Source organism: Anabrus simplex, chromosome 6 (genome assembly GCF_040414725.1).
Source record: "Anabrus simplex isolate iqAnaSimp1 chromosome 6, ASM4041472v1, whole genome shotgun sequence".
NCBI lineage: Eukaryota > Metazoa > Arthropoda > Insecta > Orthoptera > Tettigoniidae > Anabrus > Anabrus simplex.
The window spans coordinates 137,157,660-137,183,762 of record NC_090270.1 but is presented as its reverse complement, the minus strand read 5'-3'; the positions used below and the strand labels follow the sequence as shown (position 1 = coordinate 137,183,762).

Here is a 26,103-nt window from a genome sequence, read left to right as displayed (position 1 = left end):
ATGCAAAATTTAAACACTACAACTCCGTTATTAAGCCTGAAGCAACCCATGCTAGTGAAACCTTATTCAATTTGAATACGAAATCAACTACAGATAAATTACAGAAAATAGATAGACGAATCATTAGAACAATTCTGAACAAAAAACACCAAGTAGATGGACAATGGTGATTACCACTCAGTGAAATTGTATACCAGGAGACTGAGTCTATAATAGATACAATGCGGAAAAGAAGAGTTGCTTTTTTTCTGTCACATATCACGACTACCAGAGACTAGGATACTCAAACATTTATTCAACTACTTTTGGAAAAGTAAAACTAAAAATCATTGGTTCAAAGAAGTCCAAGAAGATTTAAATGAATTAGGCTTGACAATTCAACAAATTGAAAACAGAGAAGAGAAGAGGATCCTGAGAAATAACGACGTGAGTCTTAAACTGAAGACCTATACATGCAAACAGTACAACATAACTGACGAAGAACGGGCAGCCAGGTCAGTGAGAATGAAACATTTATGGGAACAAAAGAAAAATCAACCATATTTGTAACCAATATTCATAAGACTTGACTGTATATAGATTGATTTCAGTGCTCCAATGTGGGCGTAAAATAAATCAATTTTAAAGAAACCTGTTGAAATCTTTTAAGTTAGAATGTCTAAACTTTTAGGAAACTCATTCCAACTTAAAACTCATTAGGTGAATGTTGTTGCAAACGTATTGTGCTGTATCAGAGCCATGAATTGGCACATACATTCAAAATTTTATTAAACATGCTCTGTATTTGGCACGCGAATCCGAGAGGGGAAACGCGTGAGCATTGAAAGCCAGGGGAAGTTCCATCCAAGGAACGAATGCGATAGAGATAACTGTGTGACGAGAACAGAAGAGGGCAGGCCTCAATCCCGTATCACGTGATAATACAGTGGGGGCGAAAATCACGGACATCCAACATTCCGCACAGAAATTTAATGTGGGTAGCCAGCCTAACAGGACGAAATGGTGAGGAGAGATTAAATTATCATTTCAAATTATATTATGATTAGGAGAACAAAGGACACCACATGCATCTTTGGAATTATGTAGAGAGATTGTCCGGAAGGGGTATGCTAAATATATCCCGTGGAATTTAAATTACGCAGTAGTGACTCAATCGCATAAAGAAAGCGTAACCACATGATACGCTGAACACATGGCCTGTCACAGGGAGTCCCGCAACTGCTTAAGAGGCAGGGATGATGCTATGGATACTGCAAGATAATTTACGAATGGATCAGCTTCCGCACACAATCGAGACTCATGGAATACGTTTAGCTACCTCTCAATCACACTGCTTCACTGATATTCGCGATATCAATGGAATAGATTGATATCCTCTCCCGGAGGAGTCTAGGGTTAGCCATTTTGTGCCAGTGTTAATAAATAGACCGACAGCAGGCGCACCCCAGGTCAGTGTGGAACTAGTCTTGGAGCCTACTTCACATCACTCGTCACTGGAATCCACTCCTTTATACAAAGAAATTGTTCAGACATAAGGTCGTATTCAGAAAACAGTACACAAATGTATGTGTTTTAAGAGTGATCAAATATGGAATAAGTTCTATAACACTTTAAACGGATTGTAACTATTGTTAATATATAATAGAGCATAACTTCTGTGCATGATGGTAGCCCAGAGATCACTATAAAGGGTGATTGTAACATTAAGTTCATGAGTGGATAATATTCTGTGTTGGTGTAACAGTGTCTTCAGTGGAGAACGAGAGATTCAACCATGTGCCAAGAAACAGCTACCAAGCTCTGGACCCTTGGTATACCAGTGATGATTGTTGCTGATATGGAGGGCTAAAGTCTTCCAGCATGGGCCCACCCTGCGGCTTGAATAGAAGACATCATGAAGTATTCAGATAAGTCTATTCCATTTTAGTAATTATGAATGCGTATTTTGTAAATAAGTTAATAGTAGAGCAGGAAGTATTTTAAAAGGAAAATTATATCTCAGGGCTTAGCATAGGAAGCTTGTTGAGTGAGTTAATGTTATTGATTTGCTAGAAATCATGGTGGAATCGGTGTAATTAATCCACTTTCACCATTGGGTTACAGTAATCACGTAATTCATTTTTGGGAGCAGGTTAGTTGTACAGTCTTTTTTTTTTAAAGAGACGCTTTTAAAATTTACTTTATGAGTGCATTAGGTTAAAGATTAAGATGTTGGAATATATATCATAGGCCTATAGTCACTACATGTAAATATAGTATAATTAATGCATGTATTTTCTCTAGAAGTAGATATGCACTCAATACATTTTCCTTTAAATATCAAATTAGTAGTAGATTTGTAGCATAAGGTCTTTGGATACAGATATGCTGTATGATGTATGATGAACAACGCTGGGATTCAAATCTACCACCTCCAGTTAGATAGGGGTTTCTGTAAGGAAGCATTTTATGTTAATTCTACTAATCCCCTCCATTGTAAAGAAGTACTGTATAATGTTTCTTATATGCCTAATTGTCGAGTTTAAAAGCATTGGTTTTTTTTTGTTATTCTTCGGCATGCTCAGGTCATGAACCCGGGTCTGTATTTCTTGAGTTTGTATCAGTGTGAGTTAAATAGTGAGAAGATCCCTGTTAATGATTAATTATTTAAAGTTGTGATTTGTTGTTTTACCAAAGGCTACTGATATGGTTCACCTTTGTAAAATATATATACGAGATGTTAAAAGTAGGTGATTTGCTTTCAACAGAATGAGAAGTTTAGAATAGTGTGCAGGGTAACACAGGTATTTTAAAGGACGTTGTGAGCGAAAGAAGGCCAGAAAGGGTTCAGTATCACAAACTAATGATTTCTGTTGTAAAACTCTGGTTAAAATTTTGTGTTCAAATGAGCTTAAATATCATTTTAGAACATATATCATTAAAAATACAGGATGTTCACATTAAAGATTTTTAGGCTGTCTATCATTGAGAGATATTCCTGATTTTTATTAGCTTCCAAATAAACATTAACGTAATTATTTGTTGTAACCGGTATTGTTCTCCATTCGTAGTTATAGTAATGTTGTTGTAGATGTTAGAGAAACTGATTAGCACTGCTTGGTTTATAACGCTGGAATCGTTACCATCTAAGCGAGTTGGTCAAAAGGGGACGTTTAAACATTTATGTTAGATGTTGTATATGGGCAACAAGAGGATTGTCAAATACGTGTTGAAAGTCTGCAATTAAAATAAGCTATGTAAATTCAGATGCCATTGAGAATAATCTGATTTGAATGGTAATGCTGATGGTTTATCACTTACCCCCTTGACTGTTGTAATGTTGTCTAGCAGTGGTAACTGCGCCGGAACGACTGACAGTCGCTGTGCTTCTGCTTCTCGTGGTGTAACAGTGTGGATGTTTTAATGTGAACATCCTGTATTTTTAATGATATGTTTTCCAAAATGATATTTAAGCTCATTTGAACACAAAATTTTAACCAGATTTTTACAACAGAAGTCATTAGTTTGTGATATGTTTGTAACAACATTCATCTAATGAGTTTCAAGTTGGAATAAGTTTTCTAAAAGTTTAGACATTCTAACTTAAAGACTTCAACAGTTTGTTATATTTTACTTTACACCATATTCATTCAATGTGTTTAGATCTAGTCAAACTACAATTCCAGCCAAGCTATTGGTCTTATATATTTCTAAACTACCACAATTATTTTCAGTTCCAATATAAGAACTTGTAATTAGTTTTTAAGATTATAAATGTTGATAACATCCAATAATACTTTTTGAACAACATCAGGATCCTGATCTAACTTTGAGGTGTTATGACGGTTGATGATGCCTGTAAAACAGGCGAAACATGTCCCATTCAAATTATTGTAACAAGGATTAAATTCTAATTATAAAGATTTTTATGTATTAAATAGGTGGTTGATCAAATAAATAATTTGTAATTTTAAGAAGTGAAATGGTCAAATTTGCGAACCCTACTGCTAACACAAAATATAACTTAAAGTAACAGCCCTGAACACTACTAGAAAAATCTCAAGATTTGGATACTGATTTAATTTCTGGTTATTCCTTGTTTTACACCTTATTACCAGAACCTACACATTCCAATTTCATATAATGCCACATAGAAATACTTCTCTCTAGTTTTGTTACAACTGATGTGAGTTTAGAATATTTCTTGTGCTAAATTAATGTACTCTGTAATGAACTTATATAAATAAAATAAAAACCAAGTGCATAATAATAACAACAAGAACTTGTTGAAACTTTTTCTTTGTTGTTTCAGATATTCCTGCTACTAAGGTCTCTTATTATTATATTATTATTGATTTATCTCTTACTGAAAATAGCCAAGACTACCAGCAAAGAAAAGATACTTGAGACAGTACCATTTTTAAAAGAAAGGCCTTATTTGGTGGAAAATGAAAACTGTACACCTCCAGAAAGTCTACACCCTGATGAAGGACTCTTCCCAATGATATATGTAATAACACCAACATATCGTCGTCCAGAGCAAATTCCCCTACTTGTTCAGCTATCTCACACTCTTTTACAAGTCAAAAATATTTCTTGGTTGGTTGTTGAAGACGCTGAGAAGAAGTCCAAAAGTGTAGCAGAATTTCTCCAAAAATGCGGAATTCATTATCAACATCTAATAGGTAAGATTATACTTTGTTAATCAGAAATGTGACAGTATAATGATTCAAAATAAACTTTCAGTGTATTAGGTCATGTTCAGTACATATTATAGTACATATTGAAAAGATGTTAAGTATGGAACAAAAACGCCTAGTGGACACCTGGAGAATCCGAACCTAGAACCTCCCGATTTCACATTGATTGCTCTAACCAACTAAGCTATGGTGGCCTAGGCAAATTTGTTCTGTTGGGGCAAATGTTTGTATATAGAAAAAGGAATTCATCAACATCAATTCCCCTTTTCCAGCTGACAACGGGTAGGGGCAAATATGGTTCCTCTCCACTTCGTCCTATCTATCCACCATTCCTCATGCAACACTGTGTTCCAGTCCAGGTTTCATTGTTTTATGGTGTCACAGAGTCCATCCATCATAATTCTGGTCTCCCTTATCCTCTCTTCCCAGTCATCTGTCTTTCCAGTGCTTGTATTGGCAGTCTTCCTTATTTCATCTGTTTGACATGTTCAAATCACTTCAATCTGTTCTGTTCCAGTTTGTCATTTAGATTTTGCACATTTAACTCTTTTCATATGTCTTCATTTCTCACTCTCTCCCTCCTTGTCTTCTGTACCATACTCCTCAGGAATTTCATTTCAGCTGCCTGTACTCTACTCTCATCTCTCTGAGTCATTGTCCAGGTTTCCGCTACATATGTCATTATACCATAAGTAAGTAATGTCCCTTGTACATTATTTCTTTAACCTACATTGGTACATCTTTATTCCATCTCAATCTTCATACCTGGTGGCACCCAGTTGTATCCTTCTTTTAATTTCTATATCCAGTCTTCCATTTCCTGTCAATTCACTTCTCAAGTATACGAAGTGTTATACTATTTCCAGTTCCTTGTCTCCAATTTTGATAGCTCTTTTTCCTTTTTTACTTCCTCTGCTCATCACCACTGTCTTGCTCTTCTCCACATTGATCCTCAATCCCCATTGTTCAATCCTTCTATTCAGTACATACAGCTGTTGTACCTCCTCCTCATCTTCTCCCCAGATCACAATCTCATCCACAAACATCACTACATTAATTCTTTCCCATCTATAATCTTCCTTTGCTGCCTTTACGATGTCATCCATCACCATTATGAACAGTAAAGGTGACAACACACTCCCTTGTTTTAACCCAATGTTGATTCCAAACCATTCTGTTCTACCCACTGTTGTCTTCACACAGCCGTAACAGCAGTGGCGGCGCGTGACTTGTACAGTAAGGGAAAAACATATCATAAGCTAGGAAGATGTATAAAATAAATATAATACCTCACATCTTGTGCTATTTGAATGTTAATTCAATTCGCCTCTCCTTCTTGATGAATTCTTCTATGACAAGGCTGTAGAATTCTTCTTCATTCTTTGATGACTTCAATTTTAGTAACGTCTTCTCAATCGACAGTAGAGATAAGTTCGAGAGTCTCTGTTGTCCCTGTGTGTTTCTGCAGTAGGTGTGGATTCTCCGAAGTGCCGAAAATGAACGTTCGGCACTAGCACTGGACACTGGGATAGTTGAACTCAACGCACATAACTTAAACAGCTCAGAAAAGGCAGAAGATGACAATCCACTACTTTTTAAATAAAACAGAAGTTTTAGAACTCCCATCGTAAGATACTCATCGGAGGAATAAGCTACGCTGAACTCGCTTCTGAGACGGGCAAAGTCAAAATGCTGACCGTAACTTTGTTTCAAAGATCAGAATGCTGCTTCAGGAAAACTTTTTTTCGTGTTCCTTTGATCAACTAACTGTAAAAATGTTAATTTCTCGAGTGCTTGGAATTGAACTTCTAGTTGGGTATGTATATTGTCATATATCTCGCAATATATGCGACGGTAGTGTGAATTTATGTCGCAGGTTTCATTTTGACGTAGCCTCTTCTTTGGCAGCTCGCAGCTCTCTTGACATTTGTTCCATACTCCTTCAAATTCATTTCTTTTTCCCTGAATGATAGTTTTTGTTTCCCCTACTTTGGCAATGCAGAAATTTACATCCAGTGCTTTCGTTTGAAGAATTTCAAAGAGAGAATCGGTTAAGCAAAATATCTCGCTGAAAACTAATAAAATGAAATTGAACTGGAATTCTGAGAGAATGCTGTTAAAACCTCGAGCTTCGTGATACGTTTGACTATCCCATTGCTCTGGATTATCAAGGATATTCTCGAACAACTGAACTAATTCTCATTTTTGTTCACGAACTGTTTCAACAAGTCTTCCGTTGTAATTCCATCATGTTGGACACACTTTAGGAAATCGTCTCTTGACTTCTTTATCTAATGCAGCAGTTCTCTTCGTCGAATTAGAAAAGAAAGAGGCCAAGCTACTCAGAGTCATGAAGAATATTTTACATTCCTTTATATTAGAAGTTGTCTGTGTAAGGACAAGGTTCAGCCTGTGAGCAAAAAATGTATGAATATAGCGTCGGGATATTTGTTTTTCACTCTTTTCTGTAAACCACTGAGGTCTCCTGACATCACTGCGGCTCCATCGTAACATTGAGCGACTAGTTTAGAACCACAGTTGAACTTGTACATTATGTGGAACACGTGATCTGCAAGAGCAGGAGCACTGCGATCGGCGCTTACGTACATAAATCCAAGAAATCGCTCCTGTACTTCTCCATCAGCAGACGTGAACCTAACAACAGTTGAAAGTTGGGAATGGGCAGAAATATCAGTAGTTTCATCAATAATAATCGCCACGAATGGTGACTGTGATATTTCTTTCTTTATTTCAGTCAATAACACACTGGCTACTCCGTCAATTAAATCATTTTGTATTTGATGTGAAAGACCTGTGAACACCGTTGCTTTCTGCAAATGATTTGCCAGTGTGTCGTCATACTTGCTCAACAGCGTTATGAGTTTTATATAATTTCCACGATTTAAGGAACTTTTATCTTCTGCATGTGCTCTGAAAGGAAGTTCTTGTCTTGCAAAATACATTACAACGTCAATCAGTCGTTGGATCACCTTTCTATTCTGTTTTACCAACTCGTTATGTTTTATTGTCTCCAGTTTACGCTGCTGATCGAGTTGCAAATCTATTCTGGTCATTCCGAAAGTTGTTAACAGAATTTCAGCTCGGATATGTGTTTGTGATTGCTGATGACGCTGGGATGCTTTAAGCAAGTTATTCATATCATCGAAGCCTACACTGTTCCACACCCCCTTTTCATTTGAAAATAGAACGCAAGGCCAACAGTAGAGTTTTGATGTTTTTTGACAACCACATAACCAGCCTATTTTTCCATACTGCTCTGTATTAAAGTGTCGAACACAACGTTTCGTTTTAGTTTTTACACCCGGTAAATCAGGCATTGGCCTGCCACCGGAAATTATATTACTCTTCTCCTGAAAAGCCCTCGAACTCATGCCCTGGATTAAGAGAGATTCTAATACGCATCCACATCCCCCTCCGCTCTCCTCACTCGCGTCGACAGTTGCCATGCTTCAGAGACTCAAAGTACGGAATGAACACAGTCAATGCATTCCCTTCTAAGCCAGCAGAATTGCAGTAGTTCCTTTAATTTACATGTGCGCACGTAAATATGGTGTAATTTTCACAAATAACACAAAGTAAATTAAATGGTACAACTCACAGTACAATATTTCACTTCAGTTGGAAACAGCACAATTAAATCTTTTTCTCACAAGTTTTATCACAATTATCACACACAAATATTCTCGAACGGAATGAGTAGTCAGATGCATTCCCTTGGCTCGCACCACGAAGCTTGCCGAACCCAAACGAATAATTACGAAGGGACCAGAGTGAAGCCAAGGTCCAGTCTGGCAAGCCACTTGCTGACGAGCGGCCGTGATGTGAGTATCACGCGAGCTCATGGAGACAGACATATGTTTGCAGCTCTCAACTGTCCATGCACACTGTCACGTTAAAATAAAGTTAATTATATATTATACCAAACGACACAAAACTTAAAATAAATACTGGTTGCAATAACATGCTTAATTTTTTTCTTTGTGTAATATTTTTTAAGGGAATGACTCATTCCCTTCATTCCATTGAATAACCGCCCCTGCGTAACAGTTACCATATATTGCTTTTTATCATTGTTATTAGTTACTTGCCAATGCCCCTGTGTATCATGCTTTCCCAATCTTTTGATCTGGCCATGCTGTTGTATGCCTCTTGTAAGTCTATAAAAGTCATCATTATATCCTTCCCATATTCCCAACTCTTTTCCATGATTTGTCTCAGAATGAATATGGGTTCTAGTGTTGACCTTCCACTTCTGAAACCAAATTGTTTTTCTTGTAAATGATTTTCCACCTTTTGTATAATTTTTCTTTCCAATATCCTTTCCATTATCTTGGCAACATGGGAGAGAATTGTGATTCTTTGGTAGTTACTGCAGATCTTCTTATCTCTTTTCTTGAATATTGGTGTAATAACCCCCTTTTCCCGACTCTTGGGCACTTTTGTCTCTCTCCGTACACACATGAGTATTCTATCAATCCACTGGAGTCCCACTGATCCTACAGCACTGATCATTTATATGGCTACTTTATTTATTCCCGCAGTGTCTAACATCTTCATTTTTTTTAACTGCCCATTCCACCTTTATCATTGTAATGTCTGATTCCTTCTCTATTACTTCTTCTATTCCTGCTCCCAGGATACCTTCTCCACATGTCTGGTTTCTCACATTCAGGGGTTCATTGAAATATTCTTTCCATCTGTTCATTATCTCCTCTGGTTTTGTTAGTATTACTCCTTCATTCTTCACAAATCCTGTGTTCACCGTTTCATTCGTTGATTGGAATAATTTACCAAGGGAAATGTTCAATAACTTTCCAACTCGTGTGAAGTCATTTAAGAAAAGACTCATGGGGAGTCTACCACCTGGGTGACAGCCCTAAATGCACATCAATGGTGACTGATGATTAATGAAAATATTCTTTTTTTGAGGTATTTTTTTAGTTTTTTCTTAATCTTGTATTAGTTTTGACAGATTTAAAAACTTTAAGGTTACATAATAAGCTTAAGCATTGAGGCAAACACAAACACACAATCCCTGAATGAGGGAAATTAACCATAAGCAGTTCAAATCTCCCAGCTCGGCCTCGTATCAAACCTGAGGTATTCTGAACTAAATGCTTCTATGCTAATGAGCTGGACTTTGGTTGTTTCACTTACGTGGCAGTACAATTAATAGCCATTTAATTTCAGCTTTTACACCTTTTTTATGTTCAGCTGGTTGAAAATTGTTTTTACATTCTTTCTTATGCATAGTTAAATTTGTAAACTAATTGTGATTTAATATCAGGTGCATAGACATCTAGTCTATAAAGCAGAAAGGACTGGAGAATAATGAGGACAAAGCTGAAATGAAAGACACCCTAGAATTTTAGTCACCTTTATATCATTGGGATCAGAAGAAAACAAGAATTAACTAAGGGAAGTCAGAGAGGAAGCATGATAAGTAGAATCAGACGGAAGTGGCAAAAGATAATTCCAGATCTGTCATGGACTCCATCATAACCATGCACATCTATTTGTTATTTGCCTCTCAGAATCTTTAACCCTCCGGTGCACAATCTGTTTGTTTTCACTTTGCTCGTGAACATAGTTATTTCCCGCCTTGGGAGCCAAGGTATGCTATGTTCATTATACGACCACTAGGTTTCAACTCAGTCGATCGCTTATCTGCCTCTTGTATGTCATCTATGGGATGTTGAAGTTGACAAGGTATCATGATGCTGCACTGAGTGAAGCGCAAGCCCACTCCCGTAACAGTTTCTTTTGCACATGGTGTAGGACTTTTTCGCTCCTTGTGTGCTTGTTTTATAGTTTGTGCAGCTCGTACATTCTAATATGAGTATTATTCGTATAGCTCTTCTTGCTGTAAATGTTCCAGTATTATTTTTCATACAGGCAAATATGTTTCACATCCATTTCATTTCAGTAATGATAGGAGATTCCTTTTGTTTTGTTTGTGAATTGTCTAAACAAACGTTCAAAAGATTACTTATCTATTTCTTTTGAAAGGGCTGAAAGATTGGCAACCATGGAGGACATTCTCTTTCTAGAGCTTTTCGATGATGATCCAGATCATCAATCTGAATTCTGCGAGGACGGCAATCACAGACACGTAGCTGTGGTGGAGGAAGAAGAAGATAGAGATACGAATCAGTCAGCAGATTCGGGAGCAGGTGAACCTGACGATGGAAATGATTTCAGACTTCATTTGGTAAAGACTTAGACAAAATCTGGTGTAGGAAACCGGTTATTGAAGCAGGCAAAACTAGGTCAAAAAATACGATTAAAATTTCAAGTGGTCCAAACAAGCTGCAAGGGATACTAGAGTTGAACTTGATGCGTTTCTAAACTTCTATAATTTTGATATCATTGACAATCTTGTTTCATGAACTAATATTTTTATTGACATATTGCTCTCCACCACCAAATTCATGTGTGGGAGAGGGACTACAGTGATAAAACGAGAACAGAAATAATGGCACTTTTTGTGGTTTTATTCCTGGTCAGAGTGAAGAAAGAAAGATACACTTACACTGAAGAACTTGGAAAGTAGATGGCACTGGTTATTTATTATTTAGCTTTTGGCTGTACGTATCAACATTAGTCATAAATAAATTACGTATTTACATTATTTACAGTTTGACTTTCAAGTTGTTAATAAAGTCTATTACAGCTGGACCTGCTTCCACAAAGTCACTGAAGTTGCCACTATAGGAATGCGTCGGAAGTCATTCACTATGTGCCGTATGGTCTGCCTGGGAGCACCACAACTGCATTCTGGCGAAGATATATGTCCCCAATTGTAGAGAAGATCTGCACATCTGCCATGGTTTGTTCTTATCCTGTTTAGCATTGACCACATTTTCCTGGGTAGGTGAAAGCCACTTGGTGGTGTTGTGGTGCTTGTGATCTCTTGCAGCTGATATGGGATGTTTTTCACCATTTCTTCCTTCCAGATTTGCAGGAGGTTGAAATTATTGTTCACCAGGTGTCTCACTGTCCAGATGGAGGGGTTCCACGAACATAGACATCTGGCTTCAACAGCAATGATGTCCTGGTGTACTGGTAGCTGATCATTTGCATTTATCTTCTTATACTCCCAGAGTAAGGCGTGTTTGCATTTGAGTTCCACTGGTGAAATGTGACTCAGTGCTGGTAACCAGAATGTAGGTGCTGATTTTACTGTGCCAGATTCAATTCTCATTACCTGATTCAATTGGGCATCAAGAAGTTTGGTATAGCTGCTATTGAGTCACAATGGAGAACAGTACTCAGCTGTTGAGTAGACCAAACTGAGGGCACTGGTGTGTAAAGTGTCGGCTGACAAACCCCATGTAGTGCCACACAGTTTCTCAAGTATGTTGTTTCTAGACTTCAGTTTTTCAGCTGTTTTCTTCAGGTGTTTGTTGAAGTAGAGGATTCTATCTAATGTGATCCCCAGGTAGTTTGATTCATTGGTGTGGGTCAAATGACCTTTACCCAGGTACACTTCTAGTTCACAATTAGCTAGCTTATTGCATAAAAGGAAACATGTCACTGTAGTTTTGTTTGGGTTTGGCTTCAGCCTCCATTTTTGGAAGTATTCTTCAAGAATGCATAAATCAGTAGCTAGGGTATGTTCTGTGTTTTCAATCTGTTTGTCCTGAATAGCAATTGCCCAGTCATCTGCATAGCCAAACCTTCTTGAACTGCTTGCAGGCATATCAGAGATGTAGAGGCTGAAGAGAAGTGGAGCCAAGACAGAGCCTTGAGGCACCCCATTGTCAAGTTCCTTCTTATTACTGATGGTGTTTCCCAAAATTACCTGGAATCTGCGATTCGTTATCATGTTATCCACAAGTCTGGCTATTCTTCTAGAAGGTATTGTGCATAGGAGTTTATAGATCATGCCATGTCTCCAGACATTGTAGTAAGTAGATGTCAGGTCGATGAATGCAACTGATGTCTTAAGTCTTTTCTGGAATCCAGCTTCAATGTGGGTGGTCAGTGATAGTACTTGATCAAGACAACTGCGATTTGTTCAAGGATTATAGAGCTTATCCTGTTGTATAGAAGTCTTTCCAGTAGTTTGTACACTGTGCTGAGTAGTGCAATAGGTCTGTAGCTTTGAGGTAAGTCATTTGGTTTGCCTGGTTTCAAAATGGCAATAACCTTTGTTCTTTTAAGTGCAGGAGGTATGTTCCCAGTTTGCAGGATATCAGAGAAGAAGCGTGCAAGCCATAATTTTGCATATTTTCCACAATGGAGCAGGAATTCTGGGTGGATACCATCAAAGCCTGGAGCTTTACTTTGTTTAACATCTTTTAGTGTCTTTGAAATTTCCTCTGATGTGAATGGACAAGATACTTCATTATCCTCCTGACACTTTGCTTTTAAGACTTTAAGCTCTCGTGTAATCTTGATGGTGTGATCTCTTTGCTTGGGAGCTTTTGACGTTGACACCATGTGTGAGGCTATAGTATCTGGACCGATGGTGCTATTATCACGTAATATTTTGTTTCCACCTCCCAGTTTTCGAAGAAAGGACCAAGCTTTCCAGCTTGAGTGTGTGAAGTCAATATTTTTGACAGTTTCAATCCATTTCTGTCTTCTTGAGGCATCAAGGCTATGCAGTAGTTCATTTGATATTTCAAGGTCACCAGTTGTGAGGAACTCTACATATAATTTTTTGCTGACTTCATTCCATCCAGGAATATACTCCTTCCTAAACCCTCTAGGAATAAACTTCTTTGCTATACTGGTCACTGCGCCCACAAATCTCTTATAATTTTCACTAACAGGTGGAATCCTACCCAGACATTTGTCAAGGTTCTCAGAAAATGCAGGCCAGTTTGCCTTTTGGAATTTCATTGCAACAAATTATTAAACAAATTAATTTAAAACGCCACCTAATCAGTATTTTATTTCTTGCCTTTTGCCAGAATTATAAAAACATTATCATATACAGGACATGTTTCGACCACTTAGTGAATTAGAACAATTAGAACAATTTTGTTTAATGACACATTTTAACATTTTACGATCTTTCTGCTGGTTGCAGATCATGAGGCAAGCTGCCCATACGTTCAGTTAGAAAATAAGTTCTCTTTTTAAATATTACTGTAAACGCGAATTGTAATTTAAGTACCTTTTTACCCACCACATTACTAAAATCCCCCCTTATTCCCCACCCCAAATTTCAAGCGCTTCAAGCAATAGTCATAAGTTCCCATGGGAAAGTAATTTAAGAGTTTAATGTACTTACTAACGAAACTGTTTCATCTAGGCTATTTAAAGACAGCTGAATATGACCACTAAGTAGTCAAAACATGTCCTGTATATGATAATGTTTTTATAATTCTGCCAAAAGGCAAGAAATAAAGTATCAATTAGGTGGTGTTTTAAATGAATTTGTCGATTGAATTCATCGATACGATCATGAAGTGGACAGCTTGCAATTCCATTGCAGTTGTGGAGTAGAAGTGATGATGGACACTTTCACACTTGTTTCAATACAGACTGGTCTGTGTTGACTGTGAGGAAAGGCACGTAGGACTTTGCATGATGTAGGTAGGGGCAAACAATTATCATCTATAGATACAAAGCATAAATCAGGGTTGTAGTCATGTTCCATAAAGCTGATCTAAAAGTAGACAAGTCTTTCGCATCAAAAACAAGGTGCATGTGATGTGCATTCATTTGTTAATTTTAACATATTTTGGTCATATTTATTGTAACTTATGTATAAGGTTTTTATTTGTATGTCATTCCACTACCATCCATCCTCTTGTTCATCCATATTAATTTAGTTTATGTCTTTTGCTTGCAATTTCGACTAGGCTGATGATGGTCCAAAAAATGGACCGAAACTAGTACCTGACACTATCATATTGTAATGTTTTGTTAAACGTTAAATGATTTTAAGTATTGAGAAGGTGGAGCAATAAATCTTGTATTCATTTTAAGTTAAGTCTTAACTCAATACGGAACCCAACCATGAAGTTTATTACTTTAAATGATGAAGCTAACCAAGCTAAAAGAAAAGCCTTTCAATATCTAGGCTTGTAATGAATTTTTACTAATATTATTATTATTACTTGACGTGCAAAATTTGTGGGTTGGTATCTACGAATATGCAGGGAAATTGGTGAGAATATCCAATTTTCAAGTTAGAACCCTGTAAAGTTAACTCCGCTTCCTGACTTAAGCAGTATTTTAGCGCGGCGTCCTTCTACCTTCTCGTTTGCACGATGGAGAGCATAATTCCAAGGTCTCGCTGTACTGAAAGCTCTCTGTCTCGGTACATGCAATGACAGCTTCTACCTTTGAGCTAGCGCAGCACCGTTCGTATCCCGGACCAGGCATAACATGCTTATTACAACCAAATATGTCTAGAATGACGCAAAATTTCCGGCACGTATGTCTTGTTGGGCATCATAACATGTCTAATAGCATGGTGTTAAACGGTTACAATATGAAGAGATAAAATATTTAATACAAAATGTATAAGGAGACAAGAATCTAATTGTTATGGGAGACTGGAATGCAGTGGTAGGCCAAGGAAGAGAAGGTAATTCTGTAGAAGTATTCGGACTGGACGAAGGAATGAGAGAGGAAGTTGACTAGCTGAATTCTGCAATGATCATTATTTAGACTTTGATAATACTTTGTTCAAACACCACAAACAATGGCTGTCAATATGGAAAAGACCTGGAGACATAGGAAGGTATAAAACAGATTTCATTATAATTAGGCAGAGATTCAGAAACCAGGTGTTGGATTGCAAAACATTCCCAGGAGCAGAAGTGGACTCTGACCACAACATGGTGGTCACGAAATGTCATCTGAAGTTGAACAAATTGAAGAAAGGAAAGAATGCAGGAAGATGGGATCTATATAAGTTGAAAGAAAGTGTGAGGGATTGTTTCAAGGTCTAAATAAAAAGGCTGAAGGAAACACAATAGAGGAAGAATGGACAATCATGAAGAAAAAGATCAGTAGGTCTGTTGAAGAAAAGTTAGAAAGAAAGGTAAGATCAAGTAAGATCAATGGATAACTCGGGAGATATTAGGCCTGATTGATAAACTGTGAACATACAAGAATGCAAAATATAAGGAGGGCAGAAAAGAAACTGCAGGTCAGTTAAGGAAGAATGGGTGAAAGAGAAGTGCAAGGATGTTAAAGATTGTATGGTCCTGGGAAAGGTAGATGTTGCATAAAGGAAAATCAAGGAAAACTTTGGAGAAAGAAAAAGTGGGTGTATGAATATCAAGAGCTCAGATTGTAAACCACTTCTAGGGAAGGAAGACAAGGCAGAAAGATGGCAGGAAAATATTAAACAATTGTATCAAGTGAAAGTCCTTAAACTACCTAGTAGGCTATAAACTTCTTGAAATACTGGTACCGAGCGAGTTGGCCATGCGGGTAGAGACGCACAACTGTGAGCTTGCATCTGGGAGATAGTGGGTTCGAATCCCACTGTCGCCAGCCCTGAAGATGGTTTTTCCATGGTTTCCCATTTTTACACTAGACAAATGCTGGGACTTTACCTTAATTAAGGCTACAGCCACTTCCTTTCACCTCCTGGCCCTTTCCTATCCCATTGTCGCCATAAGACCTATCTGTGTCGGTGTGACGCAAAGCCCCTAGCAAAAAAGGAAAAAAGAAAAAAAAGAAAATACAGGCGTTCACTTACTTATCACAGACAGCACTTCCACAATTTCTTTGATATTTCTTTGTGCACAAGGAACATGCAGATCACAAACTTCAAAATGGCTTTCATCTGAAAACATGACTTTTCCAATCTTACACAGACCAGTCTTTATGTTGTTTAGCCCATTTCAATTGCTTATTGCACATAGCATCTATCAGATGCTGCTTCTTTGCTGGTCTGTTTATTCATCCTTCTGCCTACAACAGTCTTTGGCAAACTGTTGCAACATGAACATTTCACTCACTCTGACTAAATCTGGTTTAGGTCAACAGGTGAGAGCCTGGAGTTTATTTTACACTTCTTAACACATTGAAGACCGAGCGAGCAGGTGAAGTTAGATCTTACACTGTGGACTGAACATTTAATGTGTTTTTACATTTTTATACTAAAATAACTGATAACCTTACCTACAGGCACAAACCTCTTTTGGATTCAGCAACTTTTGAGCTATGCATACATTGTTTCTCAAAATTGGAGCAAAATCACTAACTTTTATAAATAAACTAGCTGATGTACTCGTGCTTCACTACAGAATTCTACATTGTATACAGTAGTCTAGGTTAGGAAGTGTACACGTTGTGAGTAAGATTGCTTAAAATTGCATAGCACTTAACGTTACCCTAGAAACACGACAGAGAAATCACCAAACACCTTTCCTCATATGAAGACTTGGTTAGGGAATTTTCATTGTAAAGGTAGGCCCCTTGCCTACCATCAGTCACAATCAGGTTGGGGAGTTTTCATTTTAATAGCAGACACTCACTCTCCACCTGCCTTTTTACATCCTCAGAAAGACTGTCTTAGTGGTTTTCCCAACTGAAATGAACATAGGTCGTTACAACGGTGTCAGTAAGTATGGCGCGATTAAAAGCTATACTGTCATATGAAATACTCGATCAAATGAAAAACCACACATTGTATCACTTTTAACGAACAGTCCAAAATTTCAGCGCTGGAATGACCAAGCCGGAGAGAGCTGTGATCCATGAACACACTTCGTCTTATTTTCGGCTGGGTGGGGTGTTGAATAGTGGAGACTCCCAGGGCAAAAACTATGCCCTCTTACTCATTTGTTTAATGGAGTACCCGATGAGTCAGAAAATCTCAGTTCACTATACAGGCGGCGGAAAAATCTACCTCCAAGCCAGAGGCAAAACCTCCTCTTCACTGCTAATTTGGAATAAAATGAATGTAGAATTTAATAAAAGTGAAGAGGAAGAAGCTTTTCTTAAGAAATGGCTCTTTTCAGGGTTGAATTTTGAGTTATTTTGTGAATTGTGGTGCTATAATTTGGATTTTTCCTAAATTGTAATTCTAGTGCAGGTCATACTACTACTACTACTACTACTACTACTACTACTACTACTACTACCGAGCTCAATAGCTGCAGTCGCTTAATTGCGGCCAGTATCCAGTATTCGGGAGATAGTAGGTTTGAACCCCACTATCGGCAGCTCTGAAAATGGTTTTCCGTGGTTTCCCATTTTCACACCAGGCAAATGCTGGGGCTGTACCTTAATTAAGGCCACGGCCGATTCCTTCCCACTCCTAGCCCTATCCTGTCCCATCGTCGCCATAAGACCTATCTGAATCGGTGCGACGTAAAGCAACTAGCAAAAACTAAAAAATAAAAAAATACTACTACTACTAAGTGAGTGTCTGCCTTATGTGTGCACACTACTCATTCAAAACAGCGTGACAGAGTAGGGATCGAATAGCTGGAATACTATGATGAACCAGTCTGTTTACTGGCACTATCAGAAAATGTATGAACCAGAGGAATGGCATGCTAGAGAAGGAAGTTTTCTAACTCCCCAGCTTTTTTCTGCCAATATTCAGTCAGGCTGTTATACTCGGTACAGAGCCATAATCCCATCTATCTGAGTTGAGCAGCAGCATAAGAGATAAAGAACATCACAACAAACAATGGTCAGTGTAATGTTATTGTTGATCAATGTTATGCGCTTTCAATGTTGTACCCTTCACATTATTTTAGTTTTCTTCCGACTCTGAAATACCGCTCTTATCATAGTCGGTACGGTAAAACTGAATAAAACATAAATGGTCGGAAATTGTATTCTCTATAACTTTTGTTATGTAGTACTTTCTGGTAAGACCAATGAGATGGGTATTTAAAAATTAAATTTTAAGCGCCTTACCCTAAACTGCAATTTCAACCAGGGTGAATAAGATTGTTTATAACTTAGACTGTAGTTTCTTATCCCTCGACTCTATATACCAATTTTCATTAAATTCTGTTAACCCATTTTTTGTGGCTCGGCGTTGATGTGTACTTGTTAACAAAAATACAAATTCATGAATATCTGTGTTATACAAGGCGGTATGGTAACAAAGTATGACATAAATGATCGGAAATTTAATTCTCTATAAGTTTTGTTATGTAGTATTTATCTATAGGACCACTAAGAATATAAATATTTGAGGATTAAATTTTAGGCCTTTCCCTAAACTACCATTTCACTCAGCGTGAGTAAAATTATTTATGGCCTAGATTGTAGTGGCTCATCCTCTGACTTTACATACCAATTTTCATTAAATTCTCTTCAGCCGTTCTCTTGTAATGCGTGTACATACAAATAGATAGACAGGCAGAAATTACAGAAAAGTAAAAAGTGCATTTCCTTGTTACTATGGACATGAACAGTACAGAAATAACATTTATCTTCAAATTCTGAGCAATGTACAGACAAAAAAAAAAACTCTTATTTTGTATACATAGATTTTAAAATACCCTTTTTCTACTTTCAATTTTTTAATTTTCACAATGCATATATAAAAACATGAAAAGTTACATAATCACACATTAAAAAACACCACGCCACTTACGCCCTTGAAAGGGCTTTGGCCTGCCCAGCGACCGCTGCTCATCCCAAAGGCCTGCAGATTACGAGGGGCCGTGTGGTCAGCACGACGCATCCTCTAGGTCATTATTCTGGGCTTTCAAGACTGGGGCCTTCATCTCACCGTCAGATAGCTCCTCAATTCTAATCACGTAGGCTTAGTGGACCTCGAACCAGCCCTCAGGTCCAGAGAAAATTCCCTGACCTGGCGGGAATCGAATCCAGGGCCTCCGGGCGAGAGGCAGGTACGCTACCCCTACACCACGGTGCTGACCCATAATCACATATACCATGATATATTTATAAAACACAACATACATACTAATCATTGAGAAATGAAAAAGTTACATTAATTGTGGAAATTGGCTCTAGTCGTCGGCCGTGCGAGACCATGGGGGTATGAAGCTGCCTCAGTAGTATCAACTTAGTATCATAATAGAATTAGGTTCTGATGATGTGCTGCTACCTGGTATTTTTTAATGAACTACAAGCACTGCGGAATGTGTCCCAGCACTCTGCTAATGTTTGTAGTACTCTAAAGCGGATATATAAGCACTAGAACTCAACGCCTTATGGTGTAGGGCGCTCATCCTCCATGGAACATTACAAATGATGTATGGCGTACATCACTCGTCTTCAAAGTGTTAATGAGTAAACGGTCTCCTTTCGGTGTAGTCTTGCATTTCCAACCACAGTTTCCTTCCTCCAAAAAAGGTCCAGTTTATTGGTCTCACTTCAAAATTGAATTTACCATAGCCATACAAACACCACATTATGACACAATTTATCTTCATGTCATAGAGGTATGGTAATAATTTCATATGGCTATTTTTAGCCGAGTGCAGCCCTTGTAAGGAAGACCCTCCGATGAGAGTGGGTGACATCTGCTATGTGTAGGTAACTGCGTGTTATTGTGACCGAGGATAGTGTTATGTGTGGTGTGTGAGTTGCAGGGATGTTGGGGCAACACAAACACCCGACCCCCGGGGCATTGGAATTAACTAATGAAGGTTAAAATCCCCGACCCGGCCAGTAATCGAACCCGGGACCCTCTGAACTGAAGGCAAGTACACTGACCATTCAGCCAACGAGTCGGACAATAGAGGTATGATCAGGTAATATAACAATTTTTTTATGTTTCCATCGGTTGGTGTCTATTATCAATTTTCAGTATAATAACATGACACAATACTGAAAATATATATGGCCTTACCCAGAAACATTAAACTAATTACTGCATTACAAGGAACAGCAAGTACTATCAATAATGTTAACAATGCTGCCATATACCTACAAGTAGTAAGTGTAAGTGAGAACAGTACTTAACAGGAGTGCACAATTCTGCCAAAATTACTTAGCATATTACTCACTCATTCACAGTCACTCACAGTATCTAATGCAAGAAAAAGTCCTTTGTAAACTTATGGTAATACAAAATAGAGCAATCAATCTATAATCTTCCTTTTGACACACCCACTCAAGTTCTGTACGCTAATAGTAAAATTATGCCCTTATCTATGTGCACTGCTTTTAGATAATCAATATTAATTCACAAAATTGAACCAAACAGTGTCCTGCATGATAGTGACTATACTCTAAATTTAGACATTCACAATTATAACACACACAACAAACAGGTGACATAGCCCTCTTTCAGATACACTCACAGAAGTATAGCAATTGTAGTTTTAAGTTCTCAGCCATTCAATCATATTATCATCTTCAAAGAGATTTAAAATCAATTCCCAATCTGTCAGCTTTCAAAACTAAATTTAAAAAAGTACTATGGAATCAGTACCTAGGTAAGCAGACATATTTTGTGAGAAGAGTTTGTATGATTGTAACATAAAGGAAATATTGAAACACTTAGATTAAAGTTCATTATAACATAATTAACTTATTTGCAGCCAATATATATGTAGTGATTGATTGAATCAAGGAAGAGCTTTCTTAAGAAATTTGCTCACTTCAAACATTAATATAGGAATTAGAATGATGTTTCTGAAGACATTCATCTGGAGCGTGGCATTGTATGGAAGTGAAACATGGACTATAACTAGCTCAGAAAGAAAGAGGACAGAAGCTTTTAAAATTTGGTGTTACAGAAGAATGCTGAAGGTGAGATGGACAGATCGAATCATGAATGAAGAGATAATGAATCAAATTGGTGAGAGGAGATTGATTTGCTAACTTTGATGAGAAGAAGAGATAGAATGATAGGACACCTCTTAAGACATCCAGGACTCGTTCAGTTGGTTTTTGTGGGAAGTGTAGGTGACAAGAACGGTGGGGGTAGTCCAAGATATGAATATGACAAGCAGATAAGAGCAGATGTAGGATGAAACAGTTACGTAGAAATGAAAAGGTTAGCACAGGATAGGGTGGCATGAAGTATTCAGTCAGCAGTATGTAAAGAGTATTGATTACAAGGATAATGCCCAGATAGGGGAGGTGAGTAATACTAATGAAGTATTAAAATTTACATATGATAACAATGAGATTTACAGTAAGATATAAAAGTTGAAAACTAGAAAAGCAGCTGGAATTGATAAGATTTCTGGGAATATACTAAAGGCAATGGATTGGGATATAGTACCATATCTGAAATACTTATTTGATTATTGTTTGGTTGAAGGAGCTATACCAAATGAATGGAGAGTTGCTATAGTAGCCCCTGTGTATAAAGGAAAGGGTGATAGACATAAAGCTGAAAATTACAGGTCAGTCAGTTTGACATGCATTGCATGTAAGCTTTGGGAAAGCATTCTTTCTGATTATATTATATATATGTTTGCAAAATTAATAACTGGTTTGACAGAAGGCAGTTTGGGTTTAGGAAAGGTTATTCCACTGAAGCTCAGCTTGTAGGATTTCAGCAAGATATAGCAGATATCCTGGATTCAGGAGGCCAAATGGACTGCATTGCAATTGACCTATCTAAGGCATTTGATAGGGTAGATCATGGAAGACTACTGGCAAAAATGATTGCTATTGGACTAGAAAAAAGAGTGACTGAATGGGTGGCTATATTTCTAGAAAATAGAACTCAGAGAATTAGAGTAGGCGAAGCTTTATCTGACCCTGAAATAATTAAGAGGGGAATTCCTCAAGGCAGTATTATTGGACCTTTATATTTTCTTATATATATCAAGATATGTGTAAAGAAATGTAATAAGAGATAAGGCTGTTTGTAGATGATGTTATTCTGTACAGAGAAATAAATAAGTTACAAGATTGTGACGGCTGCACGGTGACCCTGATAGTGTTGTGAGATGGACGGTGGGCAATGGTATGATGATAAACGGGGTTAAAAGTCAGGTTGTGAGTTTCACAAACAGGAAAAGTCCTCTCAGTTTTAATTACTGCGTTGATGGGGTGAAAGTTCCTTTTGGGGATCATTGTAAGTACATAGGTGTTAACACACTGGGTGCCATGTGCTGCCATATGGCGTCATGATGGTCTTCAAATTTGAGATGGCATGACGCCATATGGCGGCACACCGTTCTTGAAATCAGAGTTGGCGTGACACCATATGGCGGCACAGTAGAGTTTCAGGCGATGCGCCGTGGATAATCAGCTGTGATATGTATGCGTGTAAAATTGGTATTACGTGGAGAGCGAACTTCAGGGTATATTCCAGCTATGTATTTTTACTGTGTGCCACCATGTGGCGCCACAGTATTCTTCCGAAGTCACTGACTGGCCAGTGGTCATTGTCACAGGTGAAAGTGCACCAGGCATTGTTTAATCCTTGTTTACGTACGTATTATCACTCAGTTTGTATAGTTGTGCAAAAATATAAAAAATGGAAGATATTGGTAATAATCTTAGTAGAAATGGTAAGCGACTTGCAAAAGAAGATAATTAGTGCCGTGGATATTTGTGAATTACTGATGGATTCTGATGAAGAGGAAGATGTAAGTGTTGATGGCAGTGAATATAATGCTAGTGATGATGAGTGCACTGACAGTGACAGCATGACGGATGTATGGAGTGATGCGGAAGACGATGGCGATACAGATAGTGATATTATAGGTGGGGACGGTGATGGTGCAAATGGTGCAGACAATCATGTGAACAATGATGTCTGGGGTCCTTGTGTAGGGGCACAGAAAGATATTCCATTTACAAGACAGGAGCACTTCTACAGCCACACCATATGAGTTTTACCGACCGTTCCTCACAGATGAAGTTCTTGATTTGATGGTACTACAAACTAATATCAATGCAAATCAAACACTAGCGTCTATGCATATTAAGCGGTCTAGTCGTTTGAAGGAGTGTGTAGATACTACAAAGGAGGAAATGAAAGATTTTATAGGTTTGAGATTGTGGATGGGTCTTGTAAGAACGCCTTCATTATCAAATTACTGGAGCCAGTTTTCTGTATATGGAAATGTCAATAAATCGTTTTCAGTTACTACTTCGATTCTGGCACTTTGGTCCCAACGATGCTTCAGCTGGAAAGTTGCACAAGATTCAGCCACTGTTAGATATAATGCATATGAACTTCAAAAGTGTCAAAACCCCAGGTGAAAACCTCGTAGCTGATGAATCAATGATTCCGTGGAGGGGTCGTTTATCATTCCGGCAATTTATGCTTGGTAAGGCACACAGGTACGGTGTTAAACAATTTAAGCTGTGCGACGACACGGGCTACACCTACAAAACTATAGTATACGCTGGTAAAGGTACCTTCAAAGCTCAGAATACACTGAGCATGGCTACTCAAGTTGTAATGCAACTTATGGACCCGTATCTCTATCTGGACAGTGGCCGCTTTCTCTGCACCGACAATTATTACTCATCAATTGAGTTAGCTGAGGTGCTACTGGATCGTAAGACACATTTTATTTGCACACTTAGGAAAAATCGAAAAGGTTTACCAAAGGATGTTGTAAATGCAAAGCTTAAGAAGGGAGAACTCGTTGCAATGGAGAATGGAAATGGATTGACAGTGATGAAGTGGAGAGATCAGCAGGACGTGCCGATTATGTCAACCAAATGTTCTAATGATGTAATTGCTACGGGCAAAAAGAACAGGAAACACGAAGATGTGGTTAAACCGAAAATGGTAATAACGTACAATAAAATGAAAGGTGGAATAGATATTCCATGTCAAAAAATCTGTGACACCATATGGCGTCACACTATATTTCATCTTTCGTAAAAATTGATGTGACGCCATATGGCGTCACACATAACCTTGGTATGGTGAGATAATATTTACTTAGTACATCACATAAATACATCCCAAGATTATATAAACAGCCTACAACGCGTACAATTGCTTTGGCACCAGCGGAATACTATTCAAAAACATGCCTGGCACCAGTGGAATAGTGTGCTAAAATCGTCTTGGCACTCAACGTGTTAATATAAGAAAAGACCTTCATTGGGGTAATCACATAAATATGATTGTTAATGAAGTGTACAGATCTCTGCACATGGTTATAAGGGTATTTAGGGGTTGTAGTAAGGATGTAAAGGAGAGGGTGTATAAGTCTCTGGTAAGACCCCAACTAGAGTATGGTTCCAGTGTATGGGACCCTGACCAGGATTACTTGATTCAAGAACTGGAAAAAATCCAAAGAAAAGCAGATCGATTTGTTCTAGGTGATTTCCGACAAAAGAGTAGCGTTACAAAAATGTTGCAAAGTTTGGGCTGGGAAGACTTGGGAGAAAGGAGACAAGCTGCTCGATTAAGTGGTATGTTCTGAGCTGTCAGTGGAGAGATGGTGTGGGAGGACATCAGTAGACGAATAAGTTTGAGTGGTGTCTTTAAAATAAGGGAAGATCACAATATGAAGATAAAGTTGGAATTCAAGAGGACAAATTGGGGCAAATATTTGTTTATAGGAAGGGGAGTTAGGGATTGGAATAACTTACCAAGGGAGATGTTCAATAATTTTCCAATTTCTTTGCGATCATTTAAGAAAAGGCTAGGAAAACAACAGATAGGGAATCTGCCACCTGGGCGACTGCCCTAAATGCATCAGTAGTGATTGATTATATTAATTGTAGGTGCTTACCAAATTGTATTCTACAATTCCTGTACATGAGACTTTGGCTCTTTGGAATTAATTAATAAAATAAATAAATAAAAATAATCTTAGAAATTAGTGCATTCAGATTCATTTTCACACTACTGTACTGGTTGTTGCCTATTTTGATGTTGGTCTAGAATCTGTTCAAAGATCTTCATCAGATTCCCTATCTGTTGTTTTCCTAGCCTTTTCTTAAATGATTTCAAAGAAATTGGAAATTTATTGAACATATCCTTTGGTAAGTTATTCCAATCCCTAACTTCCCTTCCTATAAATGTCATCCCATGACACAGATGGTAGACGATCATTTCAGCAGTCTGCCAGGCCACCCTTGTTCTTATAGGCATTATTATGTTCATTATACTCTACAACAATATAAAATTGTTGAGTATTTAGTCTAATATAGTTTTGCATATCAATCCTTGTTGCAGGTCCTATGCCAGAAAAGTACAGAAAAAAAAAAGAACAACCCAAAGGAGTATCCAATAGAAATCGTGCAATACAATGGCTCAAGGATCATAATACCAGTGGGGTAATGTACTTTGCAGATGATGACAATACATATGATGTTCAACTATTTGAAGAGGTAAGTTAAATGTTAGTTCATGCATATCCTTTATAACTAGGGACTGGAAAAACTAACATCTATTTTTATCAAAATAGCACCTAATTTCCTGAAAACTGACATTTATTTTATAAGAATTAAAATAAAAACTTGTAGCATTCTCTTTTTCTTTTATTCTAAAATGCAATGATTTAAGGACAAGATATACTGTTGAAATCATTCTCAGGGCAGAAAAAGT

General features: G+C 37.7%; 1 protein-coding gene across 5 annotated transcripts in view; it reads left to right on the top strand.

Moving 5' to 3' along the window:
- Positions 1-26,103, top strand: part of LOC136876198 (galactosylgalactosylxylosylprotein 3-beta-glucuronosyltransferase P) — a 160,220-nt gene that overhangs the window by 76,191 nt on the left and 57,926 nt on the right. For 3 of the 5 annotated variants that reach the window (XM_068228345.1, XM_067149943.2, XM_068228344.1), the window contains exons 2-3: positions 4,292-4,664; positions 25,732-25,886. In XM_068228345.1, coding sequence (XP_068084446.1) covers positions 4,292-4,664; positions 25,732-25,886 — 528 coding nt within the window. Of the gene's footprint in view, positions 1-1,744; positions 1,900-4,291; positions 4,665-25,731; positions 25,887-26,103 lie in introns of all 5 variants that reach the window. The other 2 variants (XM_067149941.2, XM_067149942.2) reach the window with 1 other exon arrangement.